The sequence below is a fragment of the Branchiostoma lanceolatum genome, chromosome 2, assembly GCF_035083965.1.
Source record: "Branchiostoma lanceolatum isolate klBraLanc5 chromosome 2, klBraLanc5.hap2, whole genome shotgun sequence".
NCBI lineage: Eukaryota > Metazoa > Chordata > Leptocardii > Amphioxiformes > Branchiostomatidae > Branchiostoma > Branchiostoma lanceolatum.
In genome coordinates this window covers 13,761,716-13,788,101 of record NC_089723.1, presented here as the reverse complement: position 1 = coordinate 13,788,101, position 26,386 = coordinate 13,761,716, and the positions used below count along the sequence as shown (strand labels likewise).

At 41.4% G+C, this 26,386-nt stretch overlaps 1 protein-coding gene across 1 annotated transcript in view; it reads left to right on the top strand.

The window, feature by feature from the left end:
• The first annotated feature begins 632 nt into the window (after positions 1-632).
• The window catches only part of LOC136426844 (probable cytochrome P450 CYP44), a 32,979-nt gene continuing 7,225 nt past the window's right edge, over positions 633-26,386 (top strand). The window contains exon 1 of the mRNA XM_066415563.1: positions 633-1,014. Within this exon, the coding sequence (XP_066271660.1) occupies positions 792-1,014 (223 nt within the window). The 5' untranslated portion in view covers positions 633-791. The remainder of the gene's footprint in view (positions 1,015-26,386) is intronic.

The following is a 26,386-nucleotide window of genomic DNA, read 5'->3' as shown; positions in this document are numbered from 1 at the left end:
AACGCTACCCTCTGCATAACCTTTTCGGCGAAGGTTATAACTGTAAGAAGCTTAGATTACACCTGTATGATGATACATGTCTCTACAACTTACATGCCAAATTTCATTTCTGAACTCCTTACAATTCATATTTTACAGCTGCTAGGATAGAGTGAGGTGTGATATCAGAGCCAGTTGAATTCATAGCCGCAATTTGTTGATAAAAGACCTTGTATATGTAGACTGCTTTTCCATTAATTTATGGCAATGAAACTTGACACAGATATTATGTGTTTAACGAGTAGGAAGTGTGTTTAGTTTGATTTCTCTGACTTTATCTGAAAGTAGTCTACAAAAAGGATTTATCGACAGTGCATATTCAGCACCCTGATACCCACTCTGATTTTTTTGTGTGTGACATATATATATATATATATATATGTCACAGTACAGACTGGAATCAAGTACAATCTGGAATCCTACTAGTACTAGCACAGATCCAGTGGACAAGGGTCAAGTCATTATCACGTATACGAAGCGTGGTAGACCTAATGCAAAACTTGTTAATATGTACACACAACACAAACTTTAGTCTCATCTGATTGAAACATCCGTGCACCCACAGTACTCAGCACTCACGTTTAACGGTGACTCAGTGTCAAAGGTGTAATAAAGGCCTCCTTGGGTCAAGTAAATAGAAAGGCTTACCATTGCGTGGCCTCAGAGCTCTGTACACGTCACCGCCTTGCACGGTGCCGGTATTCCACAACAGTATAACCAACTTCCTTTGTCGTAAGACTGAGCGTCACATCATGTCCCATGTACTGAAGATCGCAGGTAGGAGGGCAGCTTACCCCGGCGCACTCCCGGGTCTGTGGAGGTTTTGCCGACTGCGCCAGAACGGCCGGGGGGCCGCCACCACATCCACTGCGGCCGAGCAGGCCGCCCCGGAGGAGGCAGTCCGGCCGTTTGAGGAGATCCCCGGCCCAAAGGGGCTCCCTTTCATCGGCACAGCATTGGACTACAGTCCGGTTGGTAAGCACAACTCTCTTTGGTCCGTTTGGTAAGCACAACTCTACAGACTGCATCGGCGGGGTATCGGGCAACGTTTAGTCATGCACACAGTATGTCGAGGTGCATTAGGCAAAAATCAATTATTCTGAGCAAGAAGGAATTGTTTAAGTATGATCCTTGGTCATGTCTCTTGTCTATGCAAAGCATTGGAATACGCTTGCATCCAGCACATCAGCAGAATAAAATCCAGAAATTCAGCATGGTGTACTATTTAAGTTCGCGCGGTTTTTATTTCGCGCTAAGGCGAAAATCGGGCGTTCGCGGTGGTTTTAAGTTTACTGCAGCGCTATATAGTCACATACTGCTACAGTGTTGGACAAAAATGTTCATGCTGGTTTTAAGTTCGCAGTGAACATAAAGCCATCGCAAACAATTCTACATTTACAGTTCTTCATATGTCATGGGTAATTCGACACTGTGCCCTGCTGTAGTTACAACATAGAGTCAATTCAAAGTCACCGCACGGGTTTTTAAACTACATTTGTAATAGATCTGGATTATTTCCAAATTGTTATGAACTTTATGAAAAATTTTAATGTTCTGTTCGAAAAAGTGTCAAGAACGTAGGTATATTTATTCGAAATAGTTCTGTAGAACCTTTTTTAACAAATAATTTGCAGTGAACATAAAACCACCGCAAACAATTCTACATTTACAGTTCTTCATATGTCATGGGTAATTCGACACTATGCCCTGCTGTAGTTACAACATAGAGTCCATTCCAAGTCACCGCACGGGTTTTTAAACTACATTTGTAATAGATTCGGATTATTTCCAAATTGTTATAAACTATATTAAAAATTTTAATATTCTGTTCGAAAAAGTGTCAAGAACGTAGGTTTATTTATTCGAAATAGTTCTGTAGAATCTAGTTTAACAAATAATTGAAAACCTGTTGTCGAAAGCGGTATTTATTTTCGAACCATAAAGCGGCTTTCGCAAAAATTCGAAATGTTTATTGCTGGGCGCTAATCCCTGCGCCACTTGCAAACGCGGCTTTAGTATATTTTTAGACCGCGCAGCGTGAGATCGTTAGCCCTTGCGCACCGGACCAGAGCTGTCGACGTCTTCGTGCATTTGTTACTGCTGGCAGGGCCCGTACGCGTGTCGCCCGTGAGGTCATTTACCACAACGTGTGCGGCTCCATCCCGGGCCCTATGTTGCCTGCATCGTCACAAGAAATGCGAAGAAAATTGTCCTGAAAATTTTGACTTCATTTTGTGACAATTTTATCCGACCACGCAGCAGTCTTTAGTTCGGTAATGTCCCAACCTTCCGTCGCGAGTGTTCCAAAGCAACCTTGTGGAAGACAGGGAAAGGCCGGGAAACATTCAGTAACACCGATCCATCCATAAAACGTTTAGATAAGAATGTTGACGCATACAAATAAGTTGAACTTCAATAAACGACAGTGTTTCGTCTGTGTATTAATTATTGATATTAACAATAACACGAAAAATAGATACGTTCCGTACTGCACTACAAGTCATCGTACTCAGCACCCGGCGCCCGAAATCATACCGCAGGGATGGTTCGGGACCCAGGCGATCCCAGTGCCCAAGGAACGCCGAAAAGAATCACCGGCACTGTAAGTTCATAATAAGATTTATGAACGGTAAGATTTAAATTGTACGCAAACTAGATGATGTTTAGTTTATTTAAATGAATAATTATTTGCTCAAACCTTACCACCGTTAAATATCACGGACTGTGAAACTATGTACCCTCTGTATACTGTAGTATAGCGTCCTAGGTACTTTCAGCATCTTTCCAAGAGTACAAAAATCACCGCTGAAATCGACGAAAATTGTTGAAGCAAGTGGCATGGAAGCTACGCCAGCACACTAAGTCCCGCCAACTAGCGTTCAATCCTGGCCACGATATCCACATCTTGTTTCAAATATTTAATCCGTTGTGTGAAGAAATACATGTAGCATCGAATATGGTCGAAAACCCTCCGGTTACTAGTTGTATCGCGGCATTAAAATTCGTGCAACAGCTCGTACAAATATCGCTAATTCATCATCCAGAAAAAACTTTCCCACGGCAAGTTGTGGCGGCTTGTGAAAAAAACACTTTGATCACGCCCTCAACACAGAACAGAGGCTCCGCCGTCCATCATTATGTAAGCAACCGCCAGTACATAGCAACCGTCTGCCAGCCCGGCGCTGGTCACTGGCTGTTTTGATATGGCTAAAGTCCACCATTCACAGGCCACTAGACTTTCAATGGTAAACATATAATAAAAAGGCTGTCAAAAGTCACCTACCTGAAGTTTAGATCATAGAAAACTCACATTGGTAGCGTAGTCTGACCTCTAATGGGTTTCGCCGATTTTCCACCGGCGCAAACTGGTGAAATTCCATTAAAACGTACATGGCGAGATGACCTTTGAACCCCCGATACAAGAAATGAACACATCCAAACTACACCTATTTCAAAGTGTACCGGACACTTCAAACATGGCTAAAAACCCTGTTTTTCTAGCTAAATGAAATAGCCAAAACCCTTACATGTCAGTTTCTGCTCAAAAACGCCAACATTTCCAACAAAGAGACCTCCTACAGATACTTTTAACAAGGCTATACAAGGCTATATGAAATGAAAATGGACCCTCTGCTCATGGCTGTAATCGTGATCTTTGGCCATAAGTGCGCGTGGCGTTCGAATTCAAATACGAGAGAAACAAATGTGATCTTTAAATGAATTAATATCTCGGTTTTGAGTTTTTGGTATTTTTTTGCAAGTTTAACCCTCAAACACCCGAACCTATTTTTGCGACTAAAATGACTGAACGGGTCAAAAAGCACCCCACAATGTTTTATTCAGTAAAATCTCCCTTTTCACTTTATTCGCTGATTGTTATCCGTACATTGTTTCATCAATGTAAGAGGAATGTTATGGTATGTTTAGGTATGAATAATTCCCGTTCATCATCATAATTTATGCAAAAAGATCAGAAGGATCACGTCTTGAACTATTCCTATTTAGACCGGCAGGGGATTTAATAATGACTGGTTTTATTTGCAAACAACTGCATACACATACCGTGGCAGCCTTTCCTGGCTGAATTGAGGTATGGGATAAAACATTTCCTAAAATCTATTAAGATCCATTAAATGGCTCATACAAGTTTTACCATAACTCAACATATTTAAAAACAATACACTTGAGTCAAGAACTACAATTCATTCAATAACGTAAAGGTAATGTGGTGTTCTTAAATCTGCAGCTGAACTGTGTGAAGTTGTCCTTTGACCTTAGATCTCTACCGTGAACGCATCCCCGTTTCGGAGGGAGCCAACTAGAGAAGGTGGGGGATATAGAGATCGACAGTGCAAATTTCATGCATAGATTACGGCGTCTCAGGTACAGGGGAGTGAGTGACAGCTGTTCTAATGCTCTGTCGTAGCTAACATAGTTTTTACCTAGAATTATTCGGCACGCCCTCTTTTGTACAGCTTCTTTGTGGTTTGACTGGAGAGTACTGAGACCAGGATGCCACACAGGGCAAGCATATACTCTAACAATGGTCTTACAAAACCACAGAAAACAAGCGTTAAGTCATAGTTAACAAGTCCATTTTTGAAGCCCACGCCAAATTTCATGTTGCATATCTAATGAACGGCTTACGCGAGAGCCATCAAACTTGGTGACCTTTCATAAAATGTCCTTCACAAAAATTTCAACTTAATAAAGTAAGTTCATCGTTTTTCATGTTGCCATGGCAACGGGTTTTTGACAGGCATATTTAACAGCATCTGCTAATTTCAGTTCAAACAATGACGTTTCGAGGCTTTGTCGGTACGCCAAATGTATTTTCCTACATTGTTATCATCTGATGTAATCCAATGTAACTTTTATGATTTGACATTGATATTTTATGCTGATTTGATGATGGCATCGGTCGAATCCAACATGGTGGTAGAATCACATAAAATTACGTCATAATGACGTCATATAACGTGCACTCTACTGCGCAACTCTATTAGCTGGTCCCACCCCTTACAGGTAAAGGAACAAGGGGTCAGGGGCAAAACTACCCCCCTGGCTGATACACTCTATGGGTCTGAATATCTGCCCAAAAGATGAAGTTCATTCATTGCTCCCTTGGGAATTGAGGGCCAGGCCAATACCCTGTTACTGGGCCCTATGTTTAAGCAATGGAGCAGTAAGTACCAATGTCACATGCCTTGTTTTCAAATTTCATAGTGATTTCTTTGTCTACAACTGTCATTCAGCACTCACTATAGCCTATTCTTCTGCTTTGGTGTTGAATTTGAACTTTCCAATGGAAAGTTTTCTTGTTTTAACAACTTTTATACCCAACGCCTTACAATGACATATCATAGGAAAACCACAAAATGAAGACATAAAGCTGAAACTAGAAAGGCCGTCATTTGCTCCTGAGCAAAAACAGCATGTTCGCCATTACTCCTACCCATTCAAAAATGGCATGTCCCAAAACAATACCTGGGAAAATTGAAATATAACTAGACTGGCCGTCATTTGCTTAAGAGCAAATTAAGCATATTTCACCCCCTCCCCATGCAATAATGGACGTTGTGCAGAAATGGACCATCGAAAAATTACATCTAAACATAAAAAGAGTGTCCCAAGATCTATTCATTTTTTCATATACATTCATTAACATGCTTGAACATTTGCAAAGATACCATACAATACTATACACTATATGTAATGATACAATAATATATATATACAACACCATGGAAGAAATTGCAAATATTTACAACACCATGGAAAAAATTGTAAAGATAAAATACTATACACAATATGCAAAGACAATACTATACAACTCTACTAGACAGATTTACTTACAAAATTATAAATCTATACTTTTCTCACAATTTTATCGCATGTATGTAATTGGAATAAAGAAATGATAAAAAGATTGTCCCAAAATCTATTTTTTTTTGTATACTTGGTCATATGCAAACAATTATAGTAAATACTACAAATCCTGACAGCTTTACTTACAAAAATTGAAAAAATCACACTCTTACAATCTTATTGCATGCATGTAAGTAAATGACAATAATATGTATATATTGAAGCCCAAATCGCCCAGAAATGGAAACTGTACAATTGCGTCAAAATAAACATATTTTAAGAATTAGTTGCAATCCAGGTCTGTCTGATCCATCCCCATCCATCCGGTTTCTCATGGACCAAGTTCTGCTTCCATCTCTAGGAGGGGTCCCATCTGTAGGACAGAAAGAGGAGAATGACATTTGGTATATATGTATCCTTGGTATGTCCAAGCAGAGTAGAATCAAAAGAATCAAAGACATCATAGATAAATTTAGAAGCCACATATATTGAGTCTACTGTCTCAGAAGAAAACAGTTTTGATATTGGAGATGCCCATGTTGGACCAGCTGTGCCTTCACACATATCGCCTATAATTAAGGATAGTGCTAGAAGAAAACAGCCTTACCTCTTGTATGCCATGAAGGTGATCTTCTAACTGGTTAACCCGTTATTGATCATTAATCTGAGAATTTAAGAAATAGAGACATTTGATTCATTTTTATATACACTAATATCACGGTCAAGAGTGCCTAAGTGGACATCTCTTTAGATGTTATGGAAAAAGCTTTTAAAATAAAAATAACGCAGAAATGATAACCAATGTGACATGAATGATTTAAAAACCATAATTAAGACCTGAGATTTGTTACAACATTCTAATAATAAATGCAAATGACAAATTGGCAGTAACAAAAATGTATTGACATGGATGATTCTTACATCAAGAAGGCTTCCAATCATGGAGCATCCATCAGGCTCCCCCTTGTCAGGTCATTTTAGCAAGAGCCAGAGCGGGACCCTTAGTCCTTCCTCAGCCCCCTTGCCACCGTCAAATGTGTTGGGTGGCAAGGGCTGGGATGCTGGCACAACATGACATTCACAGGCTCCCCTTCATGGAGCACCCACCAGGCTCCCCCTTGCCACTCATTTTTGGCAAGAGCCAGAGCGGGACCTTTAGTCTTCCCCATCTCCCTTGCCACCGTTGAATGTGTTGGGTGGCAAGGGCCGGCGCTGGCAAAATATGACACAAGTTCCCAGTCATGGAGCAGCCACCAGAGTCCCCCTTGCCAGGTCATTTTGTCCAGAGCTGAGGACACTATGTCCTTCCCCATCCCCGCCCCCTTGCCACCACTAAATGTGCTTGGTTGCATGCAAGGGCTAGACCCTGGCACAAATGTCATTCACAGGCTCCCAGTCATTGAGCATCCACGTGCACTGGGCTCACCCTTGTCATTCACTCGAGTTGACAAGGCTGTAGCTGGTACAATACATATACTCCCTTATTCCTTTGACTCTGAGTGCCGTTTTATATGATCACAACACAACGTACGGTACACCGCATCTTGGTAGCTGTAGAATGTCTGTATTACACCATGATTGACAACAGCTTCAAGCGGTGAAATGTACACAAGGTCAAATTGTTTGTTTGTAATACGAGATTACCATCCCCTAACCTTTATGGTTGGTAAGGGTTCCTGTATCACCAGGAAACCCCTTACCAACCAATCAGGTAAGTGATTGGCAAGGAGGGAGCGGGTACAACTTCATTCCTCCTCCTCCCCCTCGCATACCCTGTTGCAACATAACAAAGGAATCATTTTCCACATCTTATTGCAGCATCACTAATGCAAGGTAGAGCTGGTGTATGTCGTTGCCTATTGTCCAAATTTTCAAGCAGACTCTTCCTTTAACCAGGAACCTCCTTGCAAACCACTATGTTTGACAAGGAAGGAGGGGGGACTCTAGAACTCTTTTATTACCCTTTACCAGCCAACAGGTTTGGCAAATGCAGAACCTTGCCCTACTTTTCACACTGACCTTGATCATGACACAATATACAGTAGACAGCATCATGGTAGCTATAGAATGTCTGTATCACAGCATGATGGACAATGACTGATGGTTCTGAAATATACACATGATCTATGAGAGTTCCTTTAGCAGTTGTAGGAGCCTCTATCAACTGTTGGAAGTCATTTCTCCTAAAGAATGATAGAATCTTTTTGTTTTCCTCACTTGACTTCAAATTCTCATTGAAGTCACCAAGAATGACTGTGCTATTTTTTTCCACTGAAGACAAGTGATGCAACAATTTCTCCAAACTGGATACGAATGGGTCTTTGCGCACATTTGGAGGTCTATAAATGGCTACAATGAGATGTTTCATGAAGTCAGCAGAAACCTGCATAGCCACACATTCTAGGTTGATGTCATCTGGGATGGGGATTTCTTCACACCTGTATACATCACGGACATACACTGCCACACCTCCATGAGGGGAATTAATTGTCACACTAGAACCTTCCTTGCCAGCATGACCACTTGACCTGTCTTTGCGAAACATATCAAAACCGTCCAACTGCACCTGAGAGGACGGCACATTCTCTGATAGCCATGTCTCAGTCAGACATATGATATCAGCATTGACCAAACATGTAGACTTTACACTTTTAAAGTGACTTACAAGTCCTTCAGTGTTGTGATGGACAATGTTCAACTTGAGGACTTCTTTTGCAGAGCTGTTACCAACAGTTGCAAACGGGTTGGATACAAATTCGAAGTGCTTCATTTTATTGACTGCCCCTGCACTTCCTCATCACAATAGATAAACTACTGCTTGTAGTCCGTGATGTGTAGACCGCCTAAGGAACAAACCCTGCTTAATGCCACATACGACATACCTGATGCGAACATTTTTTTCATCGAGACAACTACTTCAGGTACAGTCATGCCCTGTACTTCATGTACTGTACAGGCCCAAGCCAACTTGAGGGGAATCTGGTAACGTTTGGCTTTACTACGTTTGTTCAAGTTGTCCTCAATCTGACGTATTGGCACTGAATTGTCGGGTAGGTTGCTAGGAACTGCACATTTTTGCCTTTCGAGAGCACCTGCTTTAGAGTTATCAAACTGAACGAAGACAGTTGCAACTTCACCTGCAGCATTCTGACCACCTATCACACCAGTCACAGTTCCAAACGCACCATTCACTAGACCATCCTCTACATTGACATTTCTACAGAGCATGACCCGCGCACCGACTGCAATTTGACCGTGTCGGGGAGGTCGTTTTTCCCCCCTAGTGCGAGATGTCGCTTTGTCATTGAACCCGTGGTGGGATCTTTGAGGAAGTCGGAGGCTTCAAAACATCTAATATCTGAACACCTGAGATTCAACATCTTGTCATTATGCTCTTCAACTGCTGGAGTGGTGGAAAAGATGTGCAGTGCATCTTTAGGATAATCATCTGAAGCAAAGTCTACTGCTAGCACCCTTGATGACAGAGTTTTGTCATCTTCATCTGAAAGTTTGTATTTTTTTCCCCTTTACCCTCAATCTATTCAAAAGCTTTGCAAAGGCAGCATCATCCTTCTGCCTCATGATTTCCTCAAGTTCTACAACTTCAAAGATATTATTCCACAAGTCACACCAATCTCCTTTCTTGTAGAGACTTTCTCCCAGGACTGGAGGTATCTGATACATGTCACCTACTGCCAAGATGCTCACATTTCCAAAGTCTGCATTTGGCCTCCCGTGTGTCAGCTGACTCAATCTACCATGAATAGAGGACATGAGCTTTTTGTCCACCATTGACACTTCATCTACAATTACAATTTTGAGGCTTTCATACTGCGCACGCAAAGTGTTCAGGGTACTTTCAGACAGGGGCTGATACGTCTTCGCAACATGTATCAGGTGGAACGCATGGTGAACGGTGCTTCCCCCTATGTTGAACGCAGCCGTTCCCGTCGGTGCCGTAAGAAGGACCGAGGGACTGTCATGGTTTTCCTGTGTCTGTTGTAGTAATCTGGTAGCCTCATAATAGATGTATTTGATAAGATGGCTCTTTCCAGTACCCGCACCGCCCGTTACAAAAATACGGAAGGGATCTGGTCGCTTTCCCACCCGATACATATCCAATTCTCGATAGTAATGGTGTTATAGGGGAAGCAATAAGTGCATAGCTATGGTGCAGAAGGACGTCCTTCCGTCCTTTGAAGGAACTTCATTCACCATAGCTATGGGGAACGCATTTATTGGCTACCTCTGCGCACAGGCTGATGGGAAGGCCTTTCGTGAGCACTTCAAAATGGCGGCTCTGCAGACTACTACTGCTTGCTGTGCACACGCATTCGTGTCGAAATTGTTAAAGATGCTGTACTTTTTGGAGTGCTAACGATCTACGAATTCACCGAAGTACTTATTGCCTGTCATGCCAACCTTATGATGGCTCTGGCAAGCTACACCCACCGCAAGGCCGCACGCACTACACCAATATTTTGCGGTACTCCGTACGGCAGTATCCTGAAGCGTTTGGAGCTCATAAGTCATATCTAAATATACGCAGGAAAAAATATTTCAAACAGGGATAGCCTACGATATTGGGTACATGAAAGCGACTTCAGTTTTTCTGTAAATTAAACGATTCTCTTACTCTCGATCGCGAACCTGTTTTTTTCTCAGTCGCAAATAAGATACCGCAAGGCCGCGCGCACTAAATAATTTGCGGTACTCCGTACGGCAGTATCCTGAAGCGTTTAGAGCTCATAAATCATATCTAAATATACGCAGGTAAAAACATTTCAAACAGGGATAGCCTACGATATTGGGTACATGAAAGCAACTTCAGTTTTTCTGTAAATAAAACGATTCTTTCACTCTCGATCGCGAACCTGTTTTTTTCTCAGTCGCAAATAAGTTACCGCAAGGCCGCGCGCACTAAATATTTTGCGGTACTCCGTACGGCAGTATCCTGAAGCGTCTAGAGCTCATAAATCATATCTAAATATACGCAGGTAAAACATATTTCAGACCGGGATTGCCTACGATATTGGGTACATGAAAGCGACTTCAGTTTTTCTGTAAATAAAACGATTCTTTCACTCTCGATCGCGAACCTGTTTTTTTCTCATGCAGTCGCAAATAAGTTACCGCAAGGGCCAAGGCCACGCGCACTAAACATTTTGTGGTTCTCCGTACGGCAGTATCCTGAAGCGTTTAGAGCTCATAAATCATATCTAAATCAACGCAGGTAAAACATATTTCATATCGGGATAGCCTACGATATTGGGTACTTGAAAGTGACTTCAGTTTTCCTGTGAATAAAATGATTCTCTCACTCTCGATCGCGAACCTGTTTTTTTCTCAGTCGCAAATAATATACCGCAAGGCCCCGGCGCGCACTAAATATTTTGCGGTACTCCGTACGGCAGTATCCTGAAGCGTTTAGAGCTCATAAATCATATCTAAATATACGCAGGTAAAACATATTTCAAACCGGGATAGCCTACGATATTGGGTACATAAAAGTGACTTCAGTTTTTCTGTAAATAAAACGATTCCTTCACTCTCGATCGCGAACCTGTTTTTTTCTCAGTCGCAAATAAGATACCGCAAGGCCGCGCGCACTAAATATTTTGAGGTACTCCGTACGGCAGTATCCTGAAGCGTTTAGAGCTCATAAGTCATATCTAAATATACGCAGGTAAAACATATTTCAAACCGGGATAGCCTACGATATTGGGTACATAAAAGCGACTTCAGTTTTTCTGTAAATAAAACGATTCTTTCACTCTCGACCGCGAACCTGTTTTTTTCTCAGTCGCAAATAAGATACCGCAAGGCCGCGCGCACTAAATATTTTGCGGTACTCCGTACGGCAGTATCCTGAAGCGTTTAGAGCTCATAAATCATATCTAAATCAACGCAGGTTAAACGTATTCCAACCCAGGATAGCCTACGATATTGGGTACATGAAAGCGACTTCAGTTTTTCTGTAAATAAAACGATTCTTTCATCTCAATCGTGAACATGTTTTTTTCTCGGTCGCACATAAGTTACCGCTAGGCCGCGCACACTAAATTCTTTGCGGTACTCCGCACGGTAAAATCCTGATGCAAACTGATGGTGAAACAGTACTCACAAGGCTTACAAGCAAATAGCAGTAGTTCTTGTGGAAATATATAATATGATGATATGTAGCATACGGGCCATACGACTGACCACAAATAACTTACTCCACTTTTCCACCAAATGTAAAAAAAAAAAATGTTCTCTCAAAGCTGGTCATTAATGTAAATCCAGCTTGCTAGGACCATCATAAAGTTAGCATGACAGGCAATAAGTACTTCGGTAAATTCATAGATCGTCAGCACTCCTAAAAGTACAGCATCTTTAACAATTTCGACACGAATGCGTGTGCACAGAAAGCAGTAGTAGTCTGCAGAGCCGCCATTTTGAAGTGCTCACGAAAGGCCTTCCCATCAGCCTGTGCGCAGAGGTAGCCAATAAATGCGTTCCCCATAGCTATGGTGAATGAAGTTCCTTCAGAGGACGGAAGGACGTCCTTCTGCACCATAGCTATGCACTTATTGCTTCCCCTATAACACCATTACTATCGAGAATTGGATATGTATCGGGTGGCTTTCCCTGTGCAGTCTCCATGCACCACTTCCGTACAAAATAGAAGACCTTCTGTTGTATCGGGTTGAGTGACTGCATCATGGGAATCGCATCTTTCGAGGAGACCTTCGTCTGGCAGGATTCTAGGGTAAAGCTTTTCTCTTTGGACTTGTTAATTGGTGCAAGGTCAGGAATGTCGTCCTCCGTGCCTCCATTATCCTCATTCACTTCATTTCCGGCTCTCATATCGAGACAATCCAGTCTTTCTTGTTCCAGTTCAGGGAAGATCTGGGCCCATGCGTCTTCTACACCATCACTGTTTTCCACGTCTTTACGAGCCTGCTCGATTTCGGCAACATGTTGCTCAAACTTACACCTGTTCCCATTCACAACGACGCTAACTCTATCCCCTGTATCTGACAAGGGAGCAAACCCTTCCGAGTAGAATTCTTCATACTTTTCATATTGAGGTGGTTTCAACTGCGCGTCAAGGTAATGTGGCAAGTACAACTTGAGCAATGTCAAGTAGAATCGCTCTGGCTCTTTCATCTTATTGAATTTGGCAAAGCGAATGATTGCAGGCTTAGATCTTGTACGTTTTTGTACAACCCCCAAATCATCCCTCAGAATATGCTTCTCCTCTCCTCGAGAAGACTGCTGGCCATTACCTTGCTTGCCTGAAGATGCAACGACGTGGTACTCGGAGGCAAACTCTGCAGCACACATTGATTGGAAGGGTTCTTCTGATGGTCTTGCCTTGTACCGATCCATAATGCTTGGCATCCAGATGCTAGCTTCGTCACAGTTTCCCTCCCTCGCAAGCTTTTGAATTTCTGCCAAAGGTTTTGACAATCGATTAGCTTGCTCATCTGTTGGTATGAAAGTGACTACTCTTGTACAATCCTTCAACTTAAGGCTACAGACCCGATAGACCGCCTCTTGGGCGCTAACTTCCCTATGGTAAAGGTAGGCATTGCCAACTTTTCTCATTTCATTCACTATATCCTCATTGCCTTCCCTTGCCTCTTTCTGGGCCTGTTTGAGTAGCTTTCCCATTTACCTTTCTGCTTTGCTGATATACGACACAATGTACCTGACACAACTGTATGGGTCGAGAACATATTGGATGTCCATGTTACCATTCCAAGCCCGGAGTAGATGCGGATTGTAATTGTTCACCCACATGTCCTTTGGCTCACGCCTGAGCACTACTTGCTTCCTGGTTGCCATCAAGTTCAATGCGTCACAGAACTGTGCAGTGGTGAGCTGTGCCTCCTTGAGAATGTCGTCAGTGGAGCACTTTTCTGGCTCTGTGATTTTCTCCAACACTTCCCAGAATTTGGGTCTTTGCGCACATTTGGAGGTCAATGAATGGCTACAATGAGATGTTTCATGCAGTCAGCAGAAACCTGCATAGCCACACATTCTAGGTTGATTCATTCATTCACTATATCCTCATTGCCTTCCCTTGCCTCTTTCTGGGCCTGTTTGAGTAGCTATCCCATTTCCCTTTCTGCTTTGCTGATATACGACATACGACATACTTTCTATCCCGTTGATCCCGTGCATGCCCCTCATCCGTGTGATACCTTGTCTTCTTTCTATCCCGTTGATCCTGGGCATACGCTTTATCAGTGTGATAATGTTCCTTTGTTTTGTCTCGCTTCTCCTGTGCATGCTCCTCATCCGTGTGATACCTTGTCTTCTTTCTATCCCGTTGATCCTGGGCATACACTTCATCAGTGTGATAATGTTCCTTTGTTTTGCCTCGCTTGTCCTGTGCATGCTCCTCATCCGTGTGATATTGTTTCCTTTTTCTGTCCCGTTGGGCCTGGGCATACTTCTCATCCTTCTGGTAGCGTGTCCTTTCTCGATCCCGTCTGGCCTTTTTCCGGTCGTCATCATCAATGTCATGTAGTGTGGTGTTTCTCTTGCTGCTGTTAATCTGTGCGGCTTCTCTAGCTTCATCTCTGCTGTACCTAGACATGCTCCTTGTTTGTCTACGGCTCAAAACTGCTGTGACAACATCAAAGTGGTTCCCATCTGTATGTTGTATATACAGAGCATTACTGCTTTCTAACATGGTTCTATCACAAATACTTCCATTTGATGGATACTTAGACCACACCCACTGGTGGCCAAACTTACCGTACACATAGATGTGTCTTCCCAGTAGTAAAGACATTGCATCTATTTCTACCTGTGTGGCTCATGCACGAAGATCTGCTGGACGTCTCCCACACTGATCTACTTGAGACAGGTACATTTCCATGGTCTGTTCTTCCTCGAACCAAGAGCTGTAAAAATCTTCTGGCATTGTTGACATGTAATCAATTAAGCGCTGTCTTACTAAAGCATGATTTCCTTGCGTGCCACAGATAAGGTAACTTATCGTCCGATAAAAGCAATTCCCATCCTTCTCTATCCTAACAAAACTGCTAGGAGTTGCCACAGGGATATCTCTTTGCTGCTTAATATTCAGCCTCTGTTCAACAGTGAGGTTCAACTTAACTGCCAGTTGTAACTGATCATTTCTCGTCAGTGGGTTAAACATAAAATGTCCTCCCTCCCAGGCCCCTATTTCTTCTAAATCCTGGTCATTATTCTGCTCCTCATCTGTTACCTGGTCTTTCCGTGCATCAGGAGACTCTTGTCCTGTTACATCTTCCTTCTCATCCGGCTGATTCGTCTCCTGGTTTGCCATCCAAGCATGTAACTTCTTGAGCAATTTCTTACCCTTGCGCCTCGGCATTTCTCCTGAAAAAATTAAAGTCACAGAGTGTCCATAAATTTCAAAGACATGACTTCTCAATGATATAAACTATGTTTCCTGGCGGAAAAATCATTGGGAGTAGGGCATTAAAGAGTTTCACATATAAACAAGGCCTCATGAGAGATTGCATCTGCCATGCAATAAAGAAACTCATCTTGATGTTCCAGTAATAGCTGTCACATACCAAATGGCCGCTCAAGAGATGAGAACGCGTACGGTTGGAAGCCACAGAGGCTTATGATGCACTGATTGTGCATACCTTAATAGTTAACATATGATAGCGGTGATGTCACTGTGACATCACCGCTATGTGTCCTTTATGCTTATAATGTGCAAAGAGATACCGAGCACCAGTATGTACCTCCATATATGTATTGTCAAAATCTATATCCTGAGTATCAATGGTTAGATTTGCTGCTGAATCAAGTACAGATACAGAGATTTGGCAAAGCTGGAAGTAATATGGCAAAGAGTAGGCACAAAATCGCATTCGGGCTTCAAAACATCATGATCACTAAACCAACAGTCACCCGAATTCATGGATTGCTGGTGCCACAGACCCAGTGACTTAATACCGTAAGGCCATGTTGATTCCATTATAATAATTTATATGGATGACAACCGTGCGCGCATCAATTTTCGTTCATTTAAAAAAACGTTTTCTACGATACTTCACAAATAAAAATATTGTTTTTACACAACCAAGTGATAGCTGGCTGTGTCCCACATGTATTGCACTGTTGCAATTCCAATAAATCCAAAAGTGATTTATTCAAACAACGTTTTGGTGACCATGTGTCAATTTCTTTTATGCCAAGAGTTGCAAAAATATATTTCGCAAAACGGATACTGATGTAGAAAATTGACCTCAAACTTCGAAGCTCCGCTGCAGTACCTGGGGCACCTGCTCGGAAGCCCATAATTTATCGAACTGGACCTTCCTTTCGGCAAATCCTACCCATCCACTTAATATAATGGCAGAACCATCAACAGGTTCTTGAGTTACTTATGTTGTCTACATGCATACAAACACACATACATACTGTATACCTGTGCACATTTGATGTTCAATGATATGTTAGTATTACAAGGTGTCCAGGTCAGTAAGATTTCATTCAGTTTTGACAAGATGTTCCTGTCAAATTACATAAGAATCATTTTTTGTCATATTTATTTGTCCGTGTCCTTGAAAATGTGGTTGTTTGTGGCAGTTCGTCACACTAGCACCACCCCCCTCCCCAACAAAAATGTGAGGAACACAGGAAGACGTCAACATCAAAACGAAATAAATATTCTGTTACCATTATAACTCTCTAAGTATCTTCAGTTAGCTGTTTCTAAAGGAAGAGTGATTTCATAGCGATTACTACAGTCCTGCATTCAAAAATTTATAAACGTAAACAACGGATGTAGCGGCAAGCAAATTGTCGAGTTTGAACGCAGCAAAACTAACTACGATGCTGGTATAGCACTTGCCTGCGGTCGCTTTATGGAAAATTCCAAAACGAACGCGAAGTTCAAAATGTGTTTACTATCAAACGAAGCCGATAGAAAATATTTGGCGTTATAAATTGATACAAACACCCCTCTACGTGCGTTAACAAAATTATGTAGGGAAGGAATTGAAGATAAACACTTCTTACCTGACAGGACTTGCTGCTATCTGACGAACTAATTTGATCCGGGCACTGGATCCGGGCAAGCCTTGGCCCTTGTGCGTCGTCTACCAGTAATGAACACAGTAAAACGTAAAGCGTACATACGAAACGTCACTACGAAAAAAAATTCAAAAAAATTATTCATCAAATGACAATTTATTGAATTTAAGGTTGCTACAAATTTTAGGGTGACGCCTCATACTATCTTCAGTCGTTTCTAACGGAAAGCGGGGATTTTATAACCATATACACTAAGACGCTGGTATAGCACTTGCCTGACCTGCGGTCTTTTATGGTGGAAAATTCCAGAACTGGCGGGAAGTTGAAAATGTGTTTACAATGAAACGAAGCCGATACAAAATAGTTGGCGTTATCAATTAATACAAACACCCCTCTATGTGCGTCAACAACATAGGGAAGGAATTTAGAGAAAGCACTTCTTACCTGATAGAACTTTCTGACGAACAGAATGTCGTAACGATAAACGTCGTCTGCTTCTGAGCTTGTGCACGTGGCTTGTGATGGAAAATTCCACAAAAGCAGTCGAACCAGTATGCAGCGGGGAATGTGAAAGCAAGTTCGACCCCCAAAAAAATATCAAACCTGGATCTCTAACCGTTTGTATCTAAATTATTGATATTATGTATGTATGAAATTAATCTATTCTGTCATATATTCCCAAACATCCTATTTTTATCTTATATACAGAATGTGCATTATCAACTAACTCCCCCCCAAAATGTCAATGGACGCGTCCGCATGCCGCGCGCCTATATACAATGAGCGTCCTCATTGGCTCAGAGCTGACCAACCAGACAATCGCATATACATTACCACGTGCAGCGCGGCTATTGTTTTCCCGCTTTGAAACGCCGTCGGCGCCGCTGCGAGAGACACAAAATAACCAAAAATTCCATTAAAAAATCGCAAAATAAATAATTTTGAAGTAGTGTATGCCAAAAAAAATACTGGGGTCCTTTGGGTAAATATCCAATGCACAACTAAACCAAGTTTCAGGTCCTTAGGTTTCAACACCACGGCACTGGAGGCCATATAGTGCGACTTTTGTCTGAAAATGACCAAAAATCATCGATAAAATCATTTTAAAAACTTATATAAAAAAGAATAAAAAATTTTCTAGGGGTATACACTTACTCTACCTGCATACCAAATTTCATTCAATTTGGTTCACGAACGACCGAGATGAATCGATTTGAAGATTTGACAGGAGAAGGGGAAGGAGAAGGAGAAGGAGGAGAAGAAACCTGACAAAAAACAATATGTTTCGTTGGCGAAACATAAATAATGAAGTGACATGTTCCTACACACTCCAAATCATTTTTCTATCATACAGAGAGCATTGTCTAATACCACAAGCAGGGTATACATCAGGGAATACCCATCTTTTTTGGGCTCCTACAGACTCCAAATAGGCATTTTCTTGGTGTAAGGGGGGGGGGGGGAGGCCTTAGGCACGGTATTCTGATTGACAGTTCATGACTGATAAGTTATGTTATGGTATGAGCCTGGATAAATCATTTAGTGCATCATTTCCAACAACATACCTTTTTTGCAGGCATCTAGCCTCTCCCAGCCATTTCTAACAGCTATCAGCATGCATACATACATACATACACTGCCCCATAAATACTCTATATTATCCTGATATCACACTTTTGCTGAAAATCAGGCAAAACATGAAACTCACATTCCCCAAATCGGGTCATCTTTTACCAAAATGTACTTCTTGTAATATTGGAAAAGGATTTTATCAAATCCGAACCAGCTATGAGGTTGAGAGAGGGTCAGTGTATTACTTTAGGGGAGGGACCACTAAATGGACTTTCCTATGCCACACATAGATAAGCCGTCAAAAAAAATCACTTAACCCTATCCAGACTGGGCTTTTTTGGTATATCTGGGACTGGGGGGGGGGGGGGCTGATTCGGCCCCCCCCTCATAATTTCCGAACGGTATGATGTATCATCACCAAATTTGTAGGGAGTGATATTCACGTCAAGTTTTATAATTCCTGTAATTTTGGTGACGTTATGACGTAATATGACGTATTTATGACGTCATCGATGTGATTTTATTGGCTAAATAGGGAATTCCCGTAATATCTAAAGGAATTAAACAAAACGGTTTGTATTATTCATTTTAAGGTATGCAAAGACATACAACGTCAATGGTAGGTACGTTGACGTCAAAATGACGTCATAGAATGGCGTCATGTGTTGTTAGCGATCCCTTGGGATCCGCCATCTTTGATCGGCCATTTTGAAATTTTGAAAAATCCCTTTTTTCCACTTATGACCCCAAAGGACGCTGAAAATAGACTAAAAACGTTAATCTTAATGGTTCTGATAAAGAAAATGTCAGATATTGACGATTTTAAGGGCGAAAAAGCCTGCTGATACCTGAAATAGTGATATAGTCCGCCATCTTGGATTTTGGCTGATTGAGTCATCAAATGAGCATAAATTACGAATATTAAATCAGGAAAGTTACATCTTATTACATGTTATGTTATACATGAAGGAAAACTAGTGTAGTTGTGCAAGAAAACCCGAGAAATATCATTGTTTTCAAAATATTAATGATTTTTGCATAAAATGCCAGTCAGAAACCCGTTGCCATGGCAACATGAAAAAATGATAAACTTAAACCATTATTATAAAATTGTTGCCAACAAAATTTTAGGAAAAGTCACCAAGTTTGGTTGTCCTAGCATACATCGTTCGGCAGTAATACGATGTCAAAGTTGGCGCGGGCACTTTTAGCCCCCCCCCCCCAGTCTGGATAGGGTTCACGGTGGTCAAATTCATGCTCAAAAACTCCCATGTCCAGCCGAATTCGAACGCTGTTCCACGATGTTCGAAATGACGTAATCGAATCCGAACGCGCGTTCGATTCGGGGTCACCTGCGGTCATTGGAAGTTCTTACTGTAAATCTGCGCGGCCGGGCCCCTTTCCCCGCTTCAGGAAAAAAAACTACGTTTGTCGCAAATATTACCTGTTTTCTGGAGAGTATATCTATGCTGGCACTTTGTTGTGGACATCGAACATGTAACGAAGCAACTGGCGTCGTTTTTTGTGACATTGAATATTAGAAGGATTGTTTACGGCGGTGGTAATTACCCCCTCCCTCTATCCGTGCGGCATGACATGCGTTCAAACATCGTAAAGGTACGGCTCAAAGAAACACCAACCTTACCTCATTAACGATTCAAAATGACCGTTACGGTTTTCCCGAGGTTTGTGTTTTTGGGATTTTTGAAAAATGTCCTTGATTTTGAATTAAGGGTGATTGAGTGCGAAAAATGTCCAAAAATGCCATTTTTTCACATATTTGTCGATATTCACAATACTTAGGATAAAAAATTTAAAAATCCCAAAAACACAAAGTTTTGTTTTGTTCCTGGTCGACGAAAAATATGAAGATAAGAGATATTTATTGACATTTAAAGCCAGGCCTTTGCGATGTGTGCCTGAAAAAACGGTCTCCCTAAAACCTGAAAATAATCGTGTTTGGGAGCAAAATATAGAAAAATCAGCCATTCAGCGCAAATTGACGACATTCAAAGTTTGTAAAATCGCTAATTTCGTTTTAGTTTTACAACATTTCCCGTCCCTACTATTTATTACTCCGGGAAGGAGGTGTGACCTCCTTCTGGGGTATTGGGATTGCTTTTGCTTGCGCGTTCGCAGCTATAACTCACGATCCCGTCGTCGTATCGGTGTGTAACTTGGCATATAGTGTGCCTGGTTCGGCGTGGGGATGCACAATAGCTTTGTTACACCATAACTACTTTAAACGTCAATCCAATATCGTAATTGCACCCCTATAATTAATGCTATGTCCCACTGCCCTGCCATAGGGACCATGTTATAATCCGTTATGCATGACTGGAATACTTCAGGCAGATACGGTGTATAAATCTTCCTTACTTGCTGTGATCGTATAGTCACTGTTACATTGAAAAATAGACAACGTGCATCACCACACGCAACCTAGGAAACGATATACCAAGTTACATACCAATGCGGCAACGGGAATTGTGAGTTTTAGCTGCGAACATGTGCCGAGTGTGCTCCAGTCTGTGTATTAAGTATGCCGTGTCCCTCGCAACTCGCATACAGTATGTGCGCACGGGACGGACGATGTATTTTTACGCACAGTGTGAAAATGGCAAATCTCTGGACCTTCAAACTTACCACACTTGTAGTTTATAATACGGAGGCTGTGACAATGTAAAAAGTTTACACAGGGGATGAAAGATTGGTGAGAAATATCTCTTAGAAAGGTGCGCGCGCCAGTGTCACTTCCGGGTGGTTAGATCCGGTGACCTTTGACCTTCGTGAAATGTTACGATAATATAAATTAGCCTTTTTTATTGCAAATAGCTTGATAGCTATAGATCAGGCTGGCCTGCAATAAATTGTGGAAAGAGGATTTACTGCATATTTGTGATTTCTGATACATCTTAGTTGTAAGGCTGAATGGTTCGTTGATAATTGAAAAGGGGCCATCTAGATCTAACTTTGTGACTTTTCCCGGAATTTCTAGATCCCATCTGTGCCATGCTGTAAAACATACTTTTCAGCAGGTTGACCACTCCTGTATTGAAAGAAAAAGATAAACAAACACTTTTTCTTTACTTGCTCTAAAACACTACTTGGACTGAGCAGAGATGCAATTTGTGTGGGTCAATACTTGTACATACTATAAATACTTCACGTAGAATTGTGTCCTACGGACTCTTGTTTTTGTTTGTGGTGGTTTTATGTTCGCGGTTTTAGCAGCGACCGTTTCACCGCAAACTTAAAACCCGGCCCCACAAACATTTTTGTCCAATACTGTAGCAGTATGTGACTATAGTGCTGCCACAAACTTTGAATAAATGCGAACGCTAATACATTTTAGCCGAAATAAAAACCATGCAAACTTAAATTCATTTACAGTAACCTGCTGGTGCATTTTAGTTTTACTGGTAAGGCAATGCTTTACATATGGAGAGGGTTCAGAGAAGAGCCTTAAGGATCATATCTCTTGGTGGAAGGAGGAGTCTTCCAACCCTTCCAACTTTGAAGGAGAGACGTGAGCTTGCTGCTCTCAAACTGTTTAAGTGCATGCTCAAACCCGTTGCATGATCTGGTTCCAGATGTTAGATCGGTGGGCACTGGAAGGTCTCTAAGGAACTCTGGCCGAATAAGTGTCCCCTTAGCCAGCACGAACAGACTGTACAATTCTTTCCTCCACTACACCATCCGTTTGTACAACAGTCAATTGCAGTCTGCGTCGTAGTCCGTTGTCATGTCATATTTTTACTCCGGGAAGGAGGGTGACCTCCTTCTGGGAGTATTGGGAATGCATTTGTTTGCGCGTTCGCAGCTATAACTCACGATCCCGTTGTCGCATTGGTGTGTTACTTGGCATATCGTTTGCCTGGTTCGGCGTGGTGATGCACAATAGCTTTGTTACACCATAACTACTTTAAACGTCAATCCAATATCGTAATTGCACCCCTATAATTAATGCTATGTCCCACTGCCCTGCCATAGGGACCATGTTATAATCCGTTATGCATGACTGGAATACTTCAGGCAGATACGGGGTATAAATCTTCCTTACTTGCTGTGATCGTATAGTCACTGTTACATTGAAAAATAGACAACGTGCATCACCACACGCAACCTAGCAAACGATATACCAAGTTACATACCAATGCGGCAACGGGAATTGTGAGTTTTAGCTGCGAACATGTGCCGAGTGAGCTCCAGTCTGTGTATTAAGTATATGCCGTGTCCCTCGCAACTCGCATACAGTATGTGCGCACGGGACGGACGATGCATTTTTACGCACAGTGTGAAAATGGCAAATCTCTGGACCTTCAAATTTACCACACTTGTAGTTTATAATACGGAGGCTGTGACAATGTAAAAAGTTTACGCAGGGGATGAAAGATTGTTGAGAAATATCTCTCAGAAAAGTGCGCGCGCCAGTGTCACTTCCGGGTGGTTAGATCTGGTGACCTTTGACCTTCGTGAAATGTTACGATAATATAAATTAGCCTTTTTTATTGCAAATAGCTTGATAGCTATAGATCAGGCCGGCCTGCAATAAATTGGGGAAAGAGGATTTACTGCATATATTTGTGATTTCTGATACATCTTAGTTGTAAGGCTGAATGGTTCGTTGATAATTGAAAAGGGGCCATCTAGATCTAACTTTGTGACTTTTCCCGGAATTTCTAGATCCCATCTGTGCCATGCTGTAAAACATACTTTTCAGCAGGTTGACCACTCCTGTATTGAAATAAAAAGATAAACAAACACTTTTTCTTTACTTGCTCTAAAACACTACTTGGACTGAGCAGAGATGCAATTTGTGTGGGTCAATACTTGTACATACTATAAATACTTCACGGAGAATTGTGTCCTACGGACTCTTGTTTTATTTATAAATGTTTTGCCGTTAGCCAAAACGCTGCCCCGGGTAACCCGATACCTTGTCGAACGCGCGTAGCAATGGGAAAGAATACCCTAGTGACAAACCACCGTGGTTAAAAACACATGTATCTACATTTCAAACCTAAAATCGTTACCACCCCTGCAAAGCTGGATTTTTCAGGTTGCTTTAGGTAAAAAATAGCAGGAGTTCAACTCCAGAATTCTAACGAGCTAAAGACAGAAGTTTCAGATGAGACCAGGATTTCACCCCCCCCCCATCCTAATATATCAGTCCAACCATAAGGGAAGGGTTCAGAGGTCAATCCGAGGTCAAAACATGACAAAAATCACCTATTTTGGCCAGATTTTTGAAATTCAAATTCTTCTATCCTCCCTAGCAGAAAACTGGACAATTCTGACCAACATTTGACCAGGAAAAATTATTTTTAGCAAGATACTAAATGCAGCGTGCACTCTACTGCGCAACTCTATTAGCTGGTCCCTTTCCCATCGGGGATGTAGCCCCGGCCGGGCTCTGACGTCTGGGGGCACCGGCTGTCGTGGTCACAATTAAAAGTAAAAGTTTCCTTCACACTACCCTGCTGTGGAATTTTTTTTGGAAGTTTGTCACCTTCGTTGGCAGGTATCCGACAGGTACCCGTCAGTTGCTCTGACTGTGTCCTGTAGTTACCCCTGTGGGGCCCGACAGGGCTCTGCCGAATGCCCCGCGAAAGACGGTCGGGCATTAGGCAGGTTCTTGGTGGGCACACGTCATATCTCGAGGCGTATATAAATTGCACTGGAGCTCAAAAAGAAACACTATATACGACGTTCACGCTTTAGTTCTGCTCACCTAATCTGTAATGTCACACTTGACCCGTCTTACGAAGTACACACATTATTCTGTGCACTTGGTTCGTAACAGAACAATACTTTATTCTATGCTCTCTGCCGATGACATCAGCATATTCCTTTCCCACAAAAACTTTGATTCTCTGATACAACTGGCTAATCAAGATGTGTAAAGTACATGTGCATGGTTTGAAGCAAATACATTGCCAACAAACTGCCTTATTTTCCGTAGTAAAGATAAAAGTCATAATACCAATAAAGCAAAAATATTCTTACAGTGATCATTCTTATAGCTCTTGGGAGAACTCGTGTAGGTATAGGCCTGGGTTTGTTTCAAACTTTGAAAGAGAATAACTCAAGGTGATGACGGATCGTCATGATTTGTAGGGATGTACATAGCTTGAGTGATGATTTACGTGATCGTATAAGAATCCAGCAAATCAGGATCTGTGATGTGAAAAAGTATACAAACCCTTGCATTCTAGTGTAGTCAAACACGTGACATGTAACTTTCCCATATAATACACAATATGGCAATGATTGTTACCCCACCCTGGGTTGTTCCATCTATGAAAAGAGAAATTTTCAAGTTTTTTATGGAAAGGCAAAAAGGACAAAATCAAAAGAGATGTGATAAGCCAACCCACTGAAATGGGTGGACTCAACATGTTAAACTTAGATTACCAGAAAAACGCACTCTTATCACGTTGGATATATAGGTTGAAAGTGAATGATAAATCTAGATGGAAAACACTCCCCCTGTTGTATGTTAATTCTTTTGGTCCCAATAATCTTATTTTGCAGATGGACTTTGAAAAAGAAGGCGATGGACCAAACTTCATTCATATACCCAAATTTTGTAAAGAAGTCATTTTATCCTATCACAAAGTTGAGAAAAGAGATGGCATCAGGCCCCAGTACTTAAAAGAACAGATTATATGGTGTAATAGAAATATAAGATCACAAGGATATAAGATCAATGGATTAAAGAAGGCATAATATATGTGAAAGACCTATTCCCCAGGGGAAATTCATCTCATCAAATGAGTACCCTACACTTAGCCACCGACCCAAAACTTTAATTGAGCAAATAACCCTGTATCAAGCCCTTCCCAGCACCTGGAAAACTCTTGTCAAAAATGAACTCTACTCAGATGACCGCCCAACACATCTTGTAATCCCGCCCCCACATCAGTTTATAGCTACATCAAAATCCTGTAAATTACTATATTCTACATTGTGTATTAAACATGCAGTATTGCCAAGCTGTCAACAAAAATGGCAGACAATTTTTCATCTCACTGAATTCTTTGACCGGAAAAAGATTTGGAATTTGCTCTGCAAAACTGCATGTAAGGACACACAAATAGCTGAACTAAATTACAAACTACTACATCAAATACTGCCATGTGGTGAAAAATCAAACATACATGATGAAAATAGGCTAATAATTGATCCTATATGTAAACTATGTGATAGTGGGGACATTGATAATTATAGACATATGTTTATGGAATGTAAGAGATTATCAGACCTGTGGGACACAGTTCAGCATTTCATACATTTCAGAACCAGTGATCCTACAATAGATTTTGAAGAAGTAATACTAGGAAAAGTCACTCAGCCTCTGAACATACTCCACCTTAAAAGACGAATACTAATAATATCTATAGCTAAATGGGTCATATTCAAAACATGGATATCTCTGAGGAAGACCCAAAATCCCGCCTCACATCAAAACAATCTGCCCATTCTTTTTAAATGGGAAATGAAGAACAGAGTTACCTCTGCCTGTGAACCTCTAATTACCCCTTGATTACCATAGATAGCTTTTATTGATGATTTTTTGATGACTTTTGTAAACAAGGAACTGAGTTTGTTATGATATTCTATGCACGTATGAGGTACGTTTTTAGCTTGAGGTTTTGACGACCTTTTAATTACACTGTTATAAGTCGTGAATGTAAAATTTACTTTAGAATGTGGAGTAAACGGGAAACAAACAACTGATAACCTGATTTAGCACACAATGTATAGTACACAGTAAATATGTTACTATGATGTAAATTATCTCCTTGGACACAACCAGCATCTTTATGTGATATGTGGTTTAATCTTGAACCATCCTTCCAGTATATGT